This window comes from Rhinolophus hipposideros (genome assembly GCF_964194185.1).
Source record: "Rhinolophus hipposideros genome assembly, chromosome: 26".
Classification (NCBI taxonomy): Eukaryota; Metazoa; Chordata; class Mammalia; order Chiroptera; family Rhinolophidae; genus Rhinolophus; species Rhinolophus hipposideros.
The window spans coordinates 10,996,928-11,015,154 of NC_138072.1; the positions used below are offsets into that span (position 1 = coordinate 10,996,928).

At 35.1% G+C, this 18,227-nt stretch overlaps 1 protein-coding gene across 6 annotated transcripts in view; it reads left to right on the top strand.

The window, feature by feature from the left end:
• The window catches only part of MARK1 (microtubule affinity regulating kinase 1), a 91,640-nt gene that overhangs the window by 30,913 nt on the left and 42,500 nt on the right, over positions 1 to 18,227 (top strand). For 5 of the 6 annotated variants that reach the window (XM_081039218.1, XM_081039217.1, XM_081039216.1 and 2 more), the window contains exons 2-5: positions 5,021 to 5,224; positions 6,443 to 6,496; positions 15,110 to 15,158; positions 16,287 to 16,352. In XM_081039218.1, the coding sequence (XP_080895344.1) occupies positions 5,021 to 5,224; positions 6,443 to 6,496; positions 15,110 to 15,158; positions 16,287 to 16,352 (373 nt within the window). Of the gene's footprint in view, positions 1 to 1,489; positions 1,625 to 5,020; positions 5,225 to 6,442; positions 6,497 to 15,109; positions 15,159 to 16,286; positions 16,353 to 18,227 lie in introns of those variants that run through there. The other variant, XM_081039219.1, reaches the window with a different exon arrangement.

The window sequence follows — 18,227 nt, forward strand, 5'->3', positions numbered from 1 at the left end:
CAAAGGTTTGAGTATTAAAAAAATCAACCGTTTGCTACCCGTTACAGATACTTTTCTTAGTTTATTATCTATCTTCTTTGATTTAAGGACAGTTTTATAAAAACATCCCGTGTTTGTTTTTTTTTATGATGTCAAAATTTTTCATGGCGTCTGTTGTGTGTCACAGTTAGGAAAGCATTTCCCATGCTGAGACTATAAAAACAGTTGCTAGTCTGTCGTTTATTTTTTCTAGTCCTTACTTTTATGGCTTCTTAGTCTTTTTTTTTTTTTTTTTTTACATTTATGTCCTTAATCCATTGGGAGTTAATATTGGTGTAAGGAGTGATACATCACTTTTAGAGATCTAACTTAATTTTTTTTCTAGTTGTTATAATACCATTTGTTGAATAATCTATTATTTCCCCATTGATATGAGATGCTAACAACATTGATATTGGCGTATCACTAATTCTCCCTTGTATTTGTATCTATTCCTTAGGTAAAATTTTATAAACATGTCGTCACCTGGAAATTCCGTAGAATTTTCTCTTCTTTTATTGTTTGTCATTCATGAGTCACAATTTAACTATAATGATTTTCTGGTTTTCAGTAAGTCAGGATTCTAAAAATTTCAACCTTCTGGAACAAATCCAAAAATAAGTGGGAAAATGTTCCTTTGTGCCTCTCCTATATCCAACTGAATTATTGTTTATATGTGAAGTTAAAATAAAGAAAAATTAGCTGCAGTGATTCAGACAGTATATTACCTATACCATACACCTGTCTGAAACATTTTCGCAAACTGGAAAAAGTGAATCTAAGAAAGGGAACTGCAGGGATATAAGAAACTACCATGAATAATGTAACCAGTAAAAATTATTGCTAGTTAAAAATAATTTCTAATGTGGCTATGAGGTTTAATGCAATTCTTTAAAAAGTTTTAAGAGTAGGATTAGGCACATGTTTAAAAAAATCTGATGAAATGCAGAACAATGTCTGGTGGTTTTAACAAAGCATCCGATACTGGTAGCTTCTGGTGCTTGTCTTGTAGTGTCCCTAATCCAGTCACCCATATCTCTGACTACCTGTACTTCGCCATCTAACAGCTTTCTCAGCTAGTTTTGCTATGATTATTCTCGCATCTCATCGGGCCCTCCAGTATATGGGCCTTTACTGCTCCCTATCCGTCCACGCTTTTTTTGTCTTCATTTCTTTCACTATACATGTTAGACTTTATGATCCATCATTTCAGTAACTCACCAATAACCTAACATGTTTTGCCACTTTCTCGCTGTTGGGTACACCTGTTTGGCAAACTTCAGACCAGGAAAAACTCATATACCTGCTTCCTCAGATCTGTCCCTGGGCGATTGAGTATTAACTGAGGAAAATGATGGGACTGGACAGATTAGATCCACAATAAATTCGTGTTCACCAGTCTCAACTAGACTGCCAGTACTGCCCAGTAGCCCTACTGGGCTTTTTCTGTTAACTCATTTTTCCTCTACAGAAATCATTTCAGATCTCTTCTCCTCTCTGCAAACCAGTGGCCTCTCTTCACTCTTAGCAGGTGCGCTTACTTCCAACCACACAGAGAAAGTACGAGCCATCAGATTGGAGCTACCTCGACTTCCTACTATCAAATGTACGCACCTTTCTACATCTAGACCCGATTTCTGTTCCTTTCTATTTGTTATAGAAGAGATGTCTTTCTTCTTGCATTAGGACAATCTCTCCATCTGTCCTCTGCATCTTCTCACTTTCCACTTTCCCAGGAAACGTACTTATCTTTTCCCGCTCTTGTCGCCCTAGCTTTTCTCTCTCCACTGGACCCTTCTATTAGGATTTAAATATGCTCAAGTCTCACCCATCTTAAAACAAGCAAATGAACAATAACCTCCCCACTGTACCCCTGTCACCCTGTTGCCTCTTCTTCAAACTCTGACTTCCCAGGGGCATTATCTGCCCTCGCTGCCTCCATTTCCTCATTTTCCACTTTCCTCCACCCACTGCACTTGACTTTTACCCTTAAAATTGTTTAAATAACCACCAATAGGATAGACCCTTGAGGTAGAGCTCCCAAATCACTATAAGAGAAAAAAAGGAACACAGAAAATCCGATAAATATAGGAAAAATAAAGCAGAAAACACAGAGTAAAACACAAAACAAAATGCAGAAATAAGACCACATATGTCAGGGGTTACAATGAACATAACAGGTTAAACTCTATATGATGTGATTTAGTTATGTAACATTCTAGAAAAGCAGTAGTTTCAGAAAGCAGAACAGTGAAAGGAGGGCATTGACAACAAAAGGGCACAGGGAACGTTTTTGGCGACATGAAACGCTTTACACATTCACGTCGTTATGGTGTTTCATGACTTTCTGTGTTTCCAGTGAAATCCAGTGAATTTCATTTTGTGTTATTTATACCACAATGAAGCTGACAAAGTTTAATAGAAGCGTCATACTATATTATTTGGCTTCCAGTGAGTTAGTATTTACAAATCATCATGTAAACACAATACTTTTTAACTGAAGTTTTAATTACATTAGGAAGATGAGAAGAGGGAAGGGGGAAGAGGGAAAAGATCTTAATCTTAGTTGACCCTAGTAGGAAATTGAGAGAATGTCTAAGACCGGTGAACCAAGAATTAGCAATGAAAGCATTTTGTTTAGAAACATCTAAACAAATGCTAGAAGAAAAAAAGGAAGGGAAAAGGCTCTGGGAGCACGCTTGAAGTCTGAAGGGTGGTCCAGGGGGCTGATATTTTTTCTTAGTAGTCTATTAGAGTTATTTGATATTATCGACCATGTGCGTATATCATTTTAATAAAAATTAATTTAAAAATTGGGGGTAATGAATTGCTAGAAATAACTATAACAAAACCAAAAATGGGCACCGAACCCAACTTAGGTGAGAGGGGAATAGACGCACTGATAATATGTGTGGGTTTTCCTGGGTGGTGATATCTCAGCTGAATATGAAAGGGTGAGTTCAGAGTTCACCAAATGATTCTTTCTGAATGTAATTGATTAATAAGGCTGTTTCCTCCCTTTTATAACTTTGTAGAACTCAAGTAGTGCTTCCAAAAGATTGTATTGACTTACTTGCATTTTCTAGGTTTATATTCATGCCAGCAGTGGTGGAAAGATGATACAAATAAATCTTTCCCCTGTCTATTTTTCATCTTAAAAAGCACTGCTCGTCTATCTAGCACTACAATTGAATGAGAGTGTTTAATAGGTTATTCTCATCTTGTTTCTGTTTTTATGGCTTATCACTGAGTGCTACTCTATGATTTTCAAATCGAGGTGATAAACTAATATTTTTCTTATATAGAGTTAACTTTGCCTTCTGGTCATGTACTTAATTTTATCCTGAGTGAGTGTTTAAAAAATTAGAAAGTAGTGACATATAGGATAATGGCTGAACTTGAGCCATGCTTTGCATGAGACTGGTAATGGAGTCGTCTTCTTTATGGTAGCTTTAAGAAATTCCTGATCACAAATTTTTAGGCAAGCTTTGATCGTGTAGATAGGACAACATAAGTCAGAATTAGTTACTTTGCAAATCAAAGATATTCCCCTCTTTTGCTAATTTGTTCTACTCACCTTCAGCTATTTTTAAGAAGCCATTTAGATTTACAGCGCAGTGGTCAGGCACCTACAGAGTCTATGAAGTGGTCTCCCTAATAAGACAAGTGCTCTTCTGACACCCGGCATAATCTTTACAACGTTATTGATTATATTCCCCAAACTGTCTTTCATATCCCTGTGGCTATATTGTGTCTACTGATTTGTCCTTTCTACTCTCTTTACCGTCTTCCTCATCCCCGCCACCCTCCCATCTAGCAACCATCAGGTTTTTTCCCCCCTATATCTCTGAGTCTGTTTCTGTTTTGTTTGTTCGTTTATTCTTATTCTACTCCCACATATAAGTGAGATCATATGGTATTTGTCTTTCTCCATCTGGCTTACTTCACTTAGCATACTGGTTTCTCTAGGTCCATCCGTGTTGTTGCAAATGGTAAGACATTTCGTTCTTCTTTATGACTGAGATGTGGAGTACAGCATAGGGAATAGAGTCAATGGGACTGTAACAGCTGTATATGATGTCAGAGGGGTCGTAGATTGGGAGGGGGAGGGTTATCACTTTGTGAGGGGTGTACATGTCTAACTGTTACATTGTTTTGTACACCTGAAACTTAAAAAAAAAGAAGATACCAGTTAGAGGAAGATGTTCTGGTTCACATGTGTGATTCTGTGTTCTCACAAAAGCAGCTAGAACTTCTACGCATGTAGGAATGTAGATAAAACTGATGTGAGCAGGAGCTGGTGAAATGCTTCACTGGGACGTCAGGTGCTGGACCTGCAGGTGGACAGGCCGTGCTGGCCGTTGCACTTGTGGGCTAGTGTGCGACAGGCACAGTGACACCAACTGCCAGAACCGCATTGTGGAGCTGTGCAATGAATATCCATCTGGTCACGGAGCCAAGGCTGTCAGTGGCTCTTGTTTGGGCACAGGAGGCTGAGAGAGGGGGTCGGCAGGAACTGATTAGACACACAGCTGACGTGGGCAGCTGGTTGGTCAATGGCTGAGTTATATGGCCAGCAAATGAAAGAGTGGACATGACCAGGATTTGGTCTAGTTTCGAGAAACGAACTGTACTCAGGAGGTTTTGTCTGGCATCAAAGACGTCTTAATGAAGAAATCCTGGACTGTGGTGTCATCTCAACCTGAAGGGGTAACAACCCTTAGAGGAGTGATGGCCTATGGGGCTCCTAGCTGTCTAACCATTTGTAATCCAAAGCATATACCTAAAGCTATGCAGAACATTTCATTTTAAATAGTTATATTCCCGCTGGCAAACGGAGCTAACGTCCAGTAGAAATTATAAATAGAATGCTCAAACTTAAAAATTGTGTAGTGCAATGTATTTTCATTGAAGATGAAGTAGTAATGAAAATGATTTGTAGTCTTTGTAACTGTCCTTTTATAATTGAACTAACAATGAAATCTTGTAACCTTTTTCTTAGCATACATCAGTGGATGGATACACTGAACCGCATATCCCGTCCACCAAACCGAGTAGCAGACAGAACAACCCTCGGTGTAGAAATTCCATTACATCAGCTACAGACGAACAGCCGCACATTGGAAATTATCGTCTACAAAAAACAATAGGGAAGGGAAATTTTGCCAAAGTGAAATTGGCAAGACATGTTCTAACTGGTAGAGAGGTAAGTTTTCATGATGCCTTTTATTTAATATTTACTTGAATATTGAATATCTACCTTTCTAGAGTCTTGGTAAACAACCTTTCCGATAGCTGATGCTGGAAATAGATGACAGTTCCAATATGGTAAATAATGGAATATGTGTGAGTGGAACACACACACACACGGCTATATCATAGCATAAAAAATTGACTTTTAAACGTGCAGAAAAGAAATATCGGTACATAGCAGCGTCTTAAAGATCAAGTCTGATGCAAGTGAGCTTTTCTCATATTTGGCTTTCATTATGTGGTTTCTGTAAACATTTCTGGTTATCTTTGCTCCCCAGCCCCAAGATCAGGGCTAGGGTAAGTTCTTAGTAATTACTGCTAAAGATAAATTAGGTATAAAGGTGTAGAAAGTAACCCACTAATTTTTATTCAGTTATAGACCACATTGAGCAAGTGTTGTTTTTCTCAGGTGGTAAGAGAATTGGGTTTCTAAAATCCCATGTGTTGTAAATTGTGTAATGTAGCAAAATTTTATATATTGAATAATTATTAATATTAACATATTTAATAAATTATATGTTAAAGGTTACAAATAGTTAAAATCTAATGCTCTATATTACATAATGTTTACTGGATCCAGTTAGGACATCATGAAAAATCTCAGTCATAAATGTTTTTAAGGGGTTTTCATTTTGCTTTTTACATAATATTATGGTTACTTCCAGTTACATTGAATCCTCTCTTCCATTCTAACCTCAGGAGCTCAAATACAGGCTATATTAGATAAAGACTTAGAGGACATTCAAATCCATTTTGTTAGTCTGCTGTAAGTAAGCTTTGGTGTCCAATTTTTCTACTCATGTAATCTTTTTATTCACTTAATACTTAAGTTACTGAAAATGTATAAGCTCCTACCATTTGATAATTGTAACTTATCAGGATCGTGAGTAAAAGATGAAGATACAAATGATTTTTACTTTACAAGGGGAAACTTAGAAGAGATAACAGAAGCATATTTTCCTTGACTCAGAAAGAAGTAGGTAGAAAACTTGGATCAGTGGAGTATATTCTGAGGGCGCCAAATTATCAAGACTTTACCATCCAATCATGTGAACCAAATGTAGCTTCATTAGATCCAATTAGGAATGAAATAAAAGATGTTTCCTGTATAAGTCTTTGTTCATTAAAATATATATATTTGGAAATATAGTTCAATGATTCTCTTTTTCAGGTTGCTGTGAAAATAATAGATAAAACTCAGCTAAATCCCACCAGTCTACAAAAGGTATTTAATTTTTTTAATAGTAAGTAATTAGAATGTGAGTTTATTAATTAATATATGAGTTCTATAAAGTCGTTTATCCTAAATTTCTAATTAGGTACATTACTACACTTCATCAATATATGAAAAAAAGACATGAGATAAAACAATATTTATAGTTACTATTTAACATTTATCAAGTGGCTGAAAAATATCTACTACTAAAATGCATGGACGATATGAAAGGAATTTATGTATTTCAATTCAGTAGAATAAAACTTTGTGTCATATTTTGAAGCATTCAGGATTCTGCTTTGTTAAAAATCTGTTTGTAAGTTAATATTTTCCATAGATGGGTTTCCTTTTAATTACTCCACTGGCTTTTTTTCCTTCTCCCATAAGATCTAGTCTTTCAGCTAACTTACAGTAAAAGATATGAACATTTCTTCAAAGTATAAAAATATAAAACAACGGGGAGAGAATATAAAACAGTTAGAATGGGGGTTGCCCTGGTAAACCCTGGAAAACTTTACGTGTTTCATGTTGCTTTATTAATTGCTTATGTGAGAAAACTTTCTCAGATAGACATTTTAGTTTATAAATGAAGCAGATATGTTAACATTTCTGCCATATATGTTAAGTTTGTGTATAGTGGGATAATATACATTGTGATGTTTTTAGAATATAAAAGGATGACAGTTACATACGAGTATGTCAGTGTTACATAAATAACTTTGGATTCCTAAAACAGAGCGAACCTTATAAGAAATTTTTAGTTTCGTGTGTTTAACTACACCTGCTGTGATTCTAACATTTAAATTAAAAATTCGTATCTGTGATATCAAGGCTTTCCGCTTGGCTTAGTGCGAGGTAGTTCAGTTTGTTTTATATTTCTCCTTAGATATCTGGCTTTGTACTTACTGAGATTCCTTTTAAGTTTGACAACCAATGTAACTCTTCATAGCATTGATATTTCTGGTCAGTGAGAACGCAAAAGGTTTGCTGGATTCTTGTTTCTCTGTGAGAGTGAGATAATATACCTCAGGGATGTCTTGAGGGAGAACCTTCTAGCACCAGTCTTTCAGCTCACCACGATGCGGTAGAAACAGTTATAAACAGGCATGCTCCCTTGGTGGATGAATTCTCCAAAGATGCTGTTTTTTCCTAGGCTGGAGCCACAGTGGGGCTAATTTTTGCTGGCCCCTCTGCTAGGAATCCTTTTAAAGGCATGAACTGCAGAACTCTGCCCAGTGACCCTGTCCATGGTGCATTTAGCTTTTCCTCTCTTCCTGGATTAAGCTGTGGTTTACTGTGCTAAATTGAGGGATTTTAAGTTTAGAATGATTCCAGGCCTGTTGTGCTAGTTGGACACACAGTAATGTAACTCCCACTCTGTCTTTCCCAAGAAGGCCCAGGGGAGATCATAGAACCCAAGTGCTTGTTGAAACATGCAAACACGAAGCTGAATAGTGCTTTATTTATCTGAATGAGTAAAAAATGTACTTGTTGGTGACAAGAAATTTCTGTTGCAAATTGTGCTAATCTTGCTGATATGGTGTTGCTTTTCTAAACAGGCATATAAAGAATGAAATTTTTGTTTTCTTTAATCTGTGAAAGTAAAAGCTAACATGGAAATTCACTAAATGTAACCAGTCCACTGTGTATATGTTGTTGTCTTTTAAGTAATTTTCATTTACGTCCATCGATTTGGTTTCTGTTAAAAGTTTTGGGGAAAAAAACAGCTAAAGGCTTGATTAGTTCTCATGCACTGTGGAACATTCAACATTTGGCCTTACCCGTTAAATGCCAGTAGCATTTCCCAGTCAGTCAGATCTGAAAATCTAAAAATAAATAGAAGATCTAAAAATAAATAATGGAATGAAAAGTAAGACACTTGTTTTCCTTAGCATTGGCATTCAAGTCCTATACGTAAAATATAGCAAAATGTGCTCTCCAGGTCTTAGGTATGCTCGTTAAAAGGGAGATCATACTAGCACATATATTTGAACTAAGGATTCATTTTCATCTTATACCAAGAGTGTTTGGTTAAATCTTGTCCTGGACTTGATCTGAATTTAAGCTGTTCTTCATTTATCGGCTTCTGTGTATCACATAGTTACAGGAAATATTCCTTTCTTTGCCAACATCAATGATCGATGAGAGTAATCTAAAGTTGATACCTCAACTGTTCAAAACTTCTAAAATGTCAAGTTCTTAAAAACAGTTTGGTCTCTGGAATTGTTAGGCATCTTTATCTTCAACACTGTTCACCAAATATGCTATCATTCGTATTTCATATTTTGAATTCATGGAATCCAACTTGAAAAGTTTTCATAGTTCTCAAAATATTTGCATAGATGTTGTTTGTGCTTCTTCCTTTTTGGAGCCCTGGTCCCACCTCCCATATTAGTAGTTTCTAGAGCAGTCTATCAACTTTACTAGTGGTTCCTGGGGGTCTTTTAAGCCGCCTAGTGATGTGGGAGGAAAAGCAAAACAATGAAGCACTTTTATTCATAATTCAGACACTTGAAATGTAAGATTCATGATCGTTTTCTCAGAAACTTCAGCAGGTTTTGAAACTGGGACACGTTTAATGTGTACACAGATGACAGAGTTTGTGTCAGCCGGTCTCAGCTCAGACAGCTCAGCCTATCTCACCGGGTGCAGTGTATCTATTGTCTGTATACTGGTCATTAATTTGCACTTTCTATTATTTTACTATGTCACGTTACATTCCCAATTCACAAAAATGGCTCAGTGGTTCAGAAATGATTTGCTGAGTAGTAAAACCATAATGAAAATAGAAACAAGATTGAGACAACTCAGAATTATGTTGTTAAATAAACGAGGACTGTTGCGTTGAAGTTATAGAGAATGTCAGTCTCTGCACTAGGGCAGTGATTTTGCATAAGCAGGAGAGTATAAAAATAGTCAATAATTGACATTTACTGTTAGTATCTGGTGTTTTCTGTTATATAAAATGTTGTCCAGTGGTGACCCACACCACTTAAACTTGGGTGAATTTTCAGATAAAACCAATAGGCCTCTCTAGTCAGCTGGTTAAGTTTTCTAGACTATCTGCAAAATCATCTTTGTCATGTTGATAAATTTGGTCATTAAAGGCAGAGGAAGAGGAGAGAACTGTGAAAGCAATATTCGAATTAATAATTTAGCAAATTATCAAGACACTAAACGTGTAAAACCAATCACAAAATTGACAAATATTTTGATCAAGGAGAAAGCAGAAAAGGCTCTCTGGCGGTATTCCTTAACCAATATCTCTGTTGGACATATGTTAAAATATCAGTTACTCTCACATGTGCATGCTTTATAGCATGTTTCACTTTACAGCAGAACAAAACCACTTATGTGCCGAGTGCTCCTTCCATATAGCTCTTTTCATGTGTGTGACTCATGTGAAGGAAAAGTCTTGACCAATTCTTTTATGGGTCAAATGAAAACCTACATGATAAAAGAAGAGTTAGCATTTTGTGAACTGGGCTATAGACTGTAAGAGCTGTCTTTGAATCAGTAATGACGAAATACCAGGAGGGCCTGTTTTGTACTCTGCAAGGAGTCATACTGCCATGTGACTACATAAGATGATACCGAATGGCCAGTCACTCATTGCTTCATTCTGCATGAAGTTAGTGGTCAGCAACATGCCTCGGATCTTGATTTTGAAGGAAATGCTGAAAACAGAGATTATCGTAAAATCATAGCTATTGAAAGATGTGTCTCTTTAGCATACAGTGTGAAGAATTGGCAGGAAGTGTATCTTTTACACTGAAATATGACAGATTTTGAGGGAAAAGGTGTTAAAATAAGTTTCTTTTAAAAGGTGACACCAATAATGTTGGTGTATAGCTAAAATATCAGCAGTTTAAATGTAAGATAACCAGATTTTCTGAAAAGACCAAACTGTGTTTTAAGCAGTTTATTGACCAAAAATCTGACTTTTAAAAACTTTGTTGGCCCTCTTTAGTTATTGGAGTCATTTCTTCAGGGAAACCCTTCCTGCCTCTACAATGTTAAATTCCCCTGTCCTCCTTAAAATTAAGCACTCATGACCAAAAATTATACATAAAGAAGCACTTTGGTTTGTTTGGGGTTTGGTAATAGTGTTGTTTTGTTTTTGATACTTGTATTCTACCTCTGATGTTTAAAACCTCTGCTCTAATTGCTTGACCTTTTATTGGTTATAAAGCATGCACCTATTTCTATGGTCTCCAGAAACTATATAAGATTTACTAAAACAGATACACAGGAATCTTTTTCATGGAAATGGAGGAAGCTAGGAATCTTTAAATCACCTAAGAATTTTAGACTGACCATCTGGCTGTTCTAAAAGTAACGTTCTCATATGGTTATTTGAAGAGTCATAGGTACATTTTTTCTAAGTTGGGCAGTTTGTTGACATAGTAAACTAGTCTATTTTTAATTTTTCGATGGGGACTTCAAAATGTCTTTCCCATTTTTAAAAAAGTTGCTTTCTCATGACTTTTTTTTGGACTAAAATGTTTCATTTCTAATTTTTTTTTTTTTGAGAAATAAAACATTACACATACAGTTGAAACATATGTGTCATTTCTTAGTTCTATTTCTATCTTTTCTTCCCTAGGAAAAACTACTATTCTGAATTTGATCTTTCTTATTCCCATTAAACTTTAAAAATTTTTTTACATGTGGATATGTACATAAAATACTACATATCGTTTATTTTTAAACTTCCTATCCTTCTGCAACTTGCTTTTTTTCATAAAACATTGTCTTACAGTTTTATTGATGTTAGTCTATATAATTTAGCTCATTTATTTTTACTACTATTATTGTGTGACTATGCCACAATTTACCCATTCTCCTTTTAATAGATATACTACAGTTTGTCCCTTTTTCTGTTAGTGGATATTTAGATTGTTCCTGGTGGTTTTTGTTTCATTTTGGTTTTTATTCTAGTTAGTTAGATTTTGTTTTTGCTATTACAATGGTGCAATGATCATTATTATGTACATGTTTCTGCGAAGATGTGTAGAAGAATATATCTCTTCAAGTGGAGTTGCCAGGTTGAAGGGTGTGCATATTCTCAACTTAACTAGATATTGTCATACTGCTCTACAAAGTGGTGGAACCAACTTATACTTCTGCTAACACTGTCTGAGAATTACTGTTACTCCACTTTCTTGTTCCACTATTACTAATTTTTGCCAACCGTATGGATGCAAAATGGTATCTTTTTTTTCATTTCTATGATTTCTAGTGAAGTTGGCCATATTTTAAAATGTAATTCTATTTTATGTTTAATATCACCTCTCTGGAATTATTTGATTTGATATCTCAAACAATTATATTTACTTAGCACCAGTTTGAGCTCATAGTTGTGTAAGGTGTTGGAAATGACTTAAGCAATATAAAGCAGGTACTAGTTCATAAAAAATTAGAATCTTATAGTCTATGAAGATAAAACTTTGGGAAAGTAGAACAGCCCATCATTTAAAGAGTATTTTCTTCTATTACTTTGCAATGTATAATTGACTACAGGTTGTCAAGTATGGGAAGTACTACTGAACAATCCTTTTGTTTTAGTTAGAAATCATCTCATATAGATTCATTTAATATATTCAGGTCTCTGTTTCTGAACTACTATTTCATGGGAAAAGTTAGCCTAAGTTGTTATACTGCTATGAGCAATAACTTTATAAAATATTTGATGTGCGAATAAGATGTCTGAAAGCTGAAAAAGGAGCAATATGATCCCAAAAACTAAAAAGCAGAGACTTTAATCTCAAGGGATCTGTTAATATAGGCAAATCATATATTAAAATCCCTGATTGAATGGCACCTCGGAGAGAGTTTAAACAAGGTCCTAGCAGTCTCTTGGAACTGAATGTCACGTGCAGCGTAAAGCAGCACCCACACTTTACATTAACAGGCCAATAAGGTGCTGTCGAAGATACAGACAGAATTTTTACAAAGCTCACAATGAAGGCAAACCCAAATCAGACCAAATACTTGAAAGGCCAATGAGATTGTGCTGAAAGGCACAAGAAGGTCTGGATGTCAACCTCCTTCTGAGCCCAGTTTACTGTGACTGCTGATAGCCTGGACGAGCTCTCTCTGTAGGAGTCAGCTTGCTCACTGCCTTTGTCAGGTTCTGAATGGCCACGAAGTTGTTTTCTGCATCCAGATCAAGCCAGCAGCGGAAGAAGTCCTGTGACACTGACGAGCCCAAGGGCGATACAGCGAGCAGGCCTGGGGGAGAGATGACGTGTGTTCGACTGGCCCCTGGCTATGATGCAATGGGTGATGGTCTCAATTGTGTCCACTTGCCCGCTTAGGCCCAAGGCATGGAAGGAGCAGTAGTTGAGAGGAGAAAAGGAAAATGTTCATAGTCGAGGCAAATGTTGATTAACACTGATGCAGTTTGGCTGATCCTGCCCCTAAGCCCTAAGCAGGAATTGAAAAGAAAATACCTCTGCACAGAATTGAGGATTGTTTACTGACTTCCGTTATCTAGAACCAGACCAAGGACCAAGAAGGAAACAAAGGCCTCTGACTAACCAGAAAAGCTGTCACCAGGTCCGAACAGTGCAGTCCTGCCTTTTAGTCATAGGCGACCCATCTGAAGTCTTCACTCAACACTGACCTCTCTAACGCAACATACAAGTTTAACAAACTCGGACTCTTTGTCCGGCCCTCAACACAGTTGAAACCATAAGTTCGAAGGGCACAAATGAATTCGGAGCCATTCTTAAATTTGTGTGTGCCAGAAACATCACAACGTCACCATTTAAAAATGAGAAACGAAAAGTAGAAAATCAACATATTTGCAAACCTCTATTTTTCTGACTTGTGCCTGGACATATGATCCATACAATAATTGACTTTTTAAATCATAACTCCATTTCAGAGTAGACTTCTTATCATTCTCTATATGTTCAGCTCTCTTTCTCCCCTCAACCCACTCCACCTTCCCTAAGGAAGAGCAGACACGGATAAGATTGGCCCCCTGGCTGCTAAAGGTCTGCACTGGGTTAAAAGATCACGTGTGTGTGTGTGTGTGTGTGTGTGTGTGTGTGTGTGTGTGTCACTGTTGCGCCCTCTCCCTGCTCCCTTTCACTCAAGCAGCTGGTGCAGAAAACTCTGGTATCAGCCCAATCTCACCTCTGTATAGCCAACTCAAATATTAGAGTTTGGGCAAGGGTTAAGGGGAGACATGGAGAGGAAGAGACATCTTCGGCCTTTACTGAATCCACATGCTACTGTTCAGTTGGCCCAAATTCTCTAGATTTGGAGCGTTAATGACCCAAAAAAATCTAGCTAACAATTCAGTGCTTCTTTGAGAGGATGGGTTAGAATTCTGGCATTTCATTACCCTGAGTCAGTACACCACTTAAAACACCCTAATCACCTCCAGTGGAATCTACGCTTTCTCTTTCGGAATATCAGTTAGTGGTTCTATTTTCTAGAATTAGTTGCTTGATTTTGAATCTTAACACATACTCAAAGCAATGTATAGGACAGAAATGCCAAATCATGCTTTTAAAAATGAGCCTTATATTGTTTAAAAGTAAAAGAAAGGGAAGGGCAATTTTAACATTCATATTTCAAGTGACTTACTTTCATTTCATTTGGTTTTATATAAAGTGGTAAATATATTTTTATTCTTTAATATTATTGCACAAATCTCCTTAAAAATGCTACTGAAAATAGTTGGTTTCCTTTTCAAGTCTTATTTAAACATAGCTTTATATCATTTGATCTTTCATAAAATATTTGCTCAACCAATAGATATGACGACAGTCAGAATCCCTAAGGAAGGTTGTTTTTAGATAAAAATCATGTGAAGGATCATTTAGTATCATTTCCACAGTATTTTCCTTTTATTCCTAGTTAATGAAGAGCAGTCAGAAAGAAGTGTTATTGTATATATTTTATTGTTTTATTGTATATGTTGTTTTATTGTATATATTGTTTGATTGTATATATTGTTTTATTGTATATATTTCTCACACACACACATACACATACACACACACCCATTCGAATTCATCTACCAGTGTCGAGTTCATCCTGTAGTGTCTTACAAGCAGATTAATTTCTTCAAATGGATGTTTTTGTTTGTTCTCTGCTTAATGTCCTTTCTTTTTTTAATTAAATTTATTGGGGTGACAATTGTTAGTAAATTTACATAGATTTCAGGTGTACAATTCTGTATTACATCGTCTATAAATCCCATTGTGTGTTCACCACCCAGAGTCAGTTCTCCTTCCATCACCATATATTTGATCCCCTTTACGCTCATCACCCACCCCCCACCCCCTTACCCTCTGGTAACCACTAAATTATTGTCTGTGTCTATGAGTTTTTGTTTCTCATTTGTTGGTCTTGTTCTTTTTGGTTTATATACCACATATCAGTGAAATCATAGGGTTCTCTGCTTTTTCTGTCTGACTTATTTCACTTAGCATTATACTCTCAAGATCCATCCATGTTGTCACAAATGCTCCTATATCATCTTTCCTTAACGCCGAATAGTATTCCATTGTGTATATGTACCACAACTTCTTTATCCATTCATCTATCGAAGGCTTAATGTCCTTTTTTAACAGAAGTATGTCTACCTGTTTTCTTTAACAGTTGTTTCGAGAAGTACGAATAATGAAGATACTGAATCATCCTAACATAGGTATGAAATTTATATGTAAATTAATGATTTAAATTAATGATGTAAATTAATGATTTTCCTTCATCTGAGAGAATTTGAAGTTACAATTTTAAAGATTTTCATATAAATAGAAAAGTGGTAACATGAGAAACTGATACTTTGGGTAAAAATAGACTATAAAGAAGTTAACTGAAGGCTACAAATTGCTGTTTTCTACTAGTTTGTTATCTTCTCTCCACTAAAATGATGGATGAGACTTGGCGTTTATGCATATAAATGTTTTTTGTATCTCCTTACTCATTCTCTCTAAAAAGGGAGTTCATGCCATTTAGGTATTTCTTAAAAAATGAATTCTACATAATTTATGTAGAATTTATGCATAATTATGTATAATTTATGCATTGTGGTTTGATCATGGTTTGTAGGCAAAATAACTAATTTAAATTTAAGAAAATAAAGAGCTGATTTCAATTTTAGTAAATTTATTTCCATAAATTCTGGTTTCCCCCCATATTTACCAATATATTTATTGATTACATATGTTACACGAAGTCATTTGATTATAAGTGGAGAGCAATTCTTCTTTTAATCTGTTTATTTTTGAAACGCTTGTTTCTTGCACATTTAAAAATCTTTGTTTATTAGAAATATTATTAATGTGATCATTGTGGTGTATAATTTCAACTGTATCAGCCTGATGATTTAATAGTTTTTAATCAGAAACTTTTATAATGTCACATAATTATAGAATTTTGTGTGTGTCTGTACTAAGATTTTTTAACATTTTATGATAGGCTGATGATAATATAGTGTCTTTTAAAGCTGTAGTTAAAATTTTATTCTAAAATAATTTTATTCTGATTTTAAGATTTTCCTTTTATTACCCTATTCTAATTAGAAAAAGTAATGGTTTTTTTAATCCCAGAAACCTAACTCTCTTTTGACCCAGCAGTTGGTTCACTTCGTGGTAAGTAGTTTTCTTCCACAGTAGTAATAATCCCTGAGAAAATTTTTAAATTTCAAATTATCACTAATAATCTATAATAAATACTCAGATTTTCCACTGGTTTAGTGTTACCTTAAATTTTATTAAAACATATGCAATATGTGCTAACAGTTACAGAGTTGTATCTCTAATTTCTTTTTCAGTAAAATTGTTTGAAGTTATTGAAACAGAGAAGACCCTCTATTTAGTCATGGAATACGCAAGTGGGGGTAAGGATAAGGGGGATTGAAAAGCTATCTGTGATGAGACATACAGAATTGTCAACACGTAAAGTTTCATCCTAACACTTATGTCTTTATTGTTGTCAATGAATCTATAGTTTTATTAAAATGCCTTTAAACAATATCTTAAGGAAAAATCAGTGTTTGCTTTCAAAGACCTAATGATCCTATATTTAAAAGTAGGATTTGGGGCTTATTTAAAAATTACTTAGGGACGTTTTTCAAAACTAAATTTGCACTGCTACCTACGAATGTTTTGATTCTGTTATCTAAATGTTACAGCATACCATATTATGAGGAGGACTAGAAGCTCTTGGCTATAAGCGGGAAATCTCAAATTCAGAATGTAATAAAGTATATGGTAATAGCATATTCTATGTCAGATATTTATTTCACTGATTGTTCATATATGACAGATTCTCAATATACATGCATTTTCAAGATCATCCATAAAATGTTTCAATTTAAACAAGTATTAGTTTATATATTTTCTAAGTTAGAAGACTGAGTTGACAGGCAAATAGTAAGATGCTTTTGTACTAGAATGTAGTGTATGTTTTGGCTACATAGGGTCAAAAATAGGAATGATTTTTAAACATTTTTACATATATATATATATATATATATAAAATGGTCATTTTTATCTGCACTTTCCCTCAAATGACAGATACATCAGCTCAAAAATCACAGTTCTGTCAGACATAGATAGGGCTTAATTTTCTCAGAAACAGGTTTAAAATTCATGGATTTAAATCGTTCAATAAGTAAAAAAAAAAAAACTTGAAAAATTTTAAAGGGTCAGATAATTTAAGCAATTGAAGAAGAGGGAGGGCAGCTATAATTATTTAAACCACTTTGGCTAATTAACTTTTTTGCTAATCAATAGAAAAACTTAGTGTTATATCCTTTAGGCTGATAAAGTTTATAGATTTTTCTAGTGGTTCAGATTTGGTGTAACTAGAATAAAGAGGATGTATTCTAGTCCATAGCATCTAAATTACATATTTTTATACTCTTAGATTTCAAAAAGTTTTTACTACAAATATTTAATATGTTTTCATTGCTTTTTCAATTTTTATGCAGATTAAAAGCTTTAATAGATTTAGTAAATTTTTGCAAAGCTTTATTCCATCCTGAAAATATTTCAATGTAGGTTTTTTGGCTTAACCTGAAAACCTATGTTATTAATTTTTATTATTATTGGATTAAAAAAATTACTCAGCCATGCAAATGTACATAAAATGTAGGTCTATAATAAAACGAATGAACCTACAAATACCACATAATGAACTATTACTGTATTTTTCTTTCCTTTAGTTAGATTTATATAACAGTTTGTCAGCGTGGGAACCCTGACAATGTAGTTAGACTTTTTTTCATTTTAGTCATCTGAAGTCTAGGAAAAGGGGCTAGACATGCTTTGATATGAGAAATTATAGACTGCTAAAAATCTGTGGACAGCATTCTGTTTTTATGAAGGTCCACCACACATAATACGTATGTGTGAATACCTCTACGGTTTTAACAATGAATGGTAAGTACAGTCAACTCTCTATTGTGCTAATGAAGGGGAGCAATGGCTGCAGGAATAGAGGCCACTGGTGTCCTCACTGCTCTCCTTCAGTAGCGTAGTTGGGTGGGGCGGTGGACTGGAGAGAGACGTGTCCTGGAATTCAGCCCAAACCTGAACCGAATGGTCTCTCATTCAATCCGCTTCCTACTAATAACGTTTTCTTTTGTCTTGTCAGTCAACGGTCCTGTAACAAAACCATCATGGTTCTGGCAGTAAATCTAGAATCATTTTCTTGCCCTTTTAATCTATAAATGGCAAGATGACTCTGGAAAATAAAACACTGAATATTT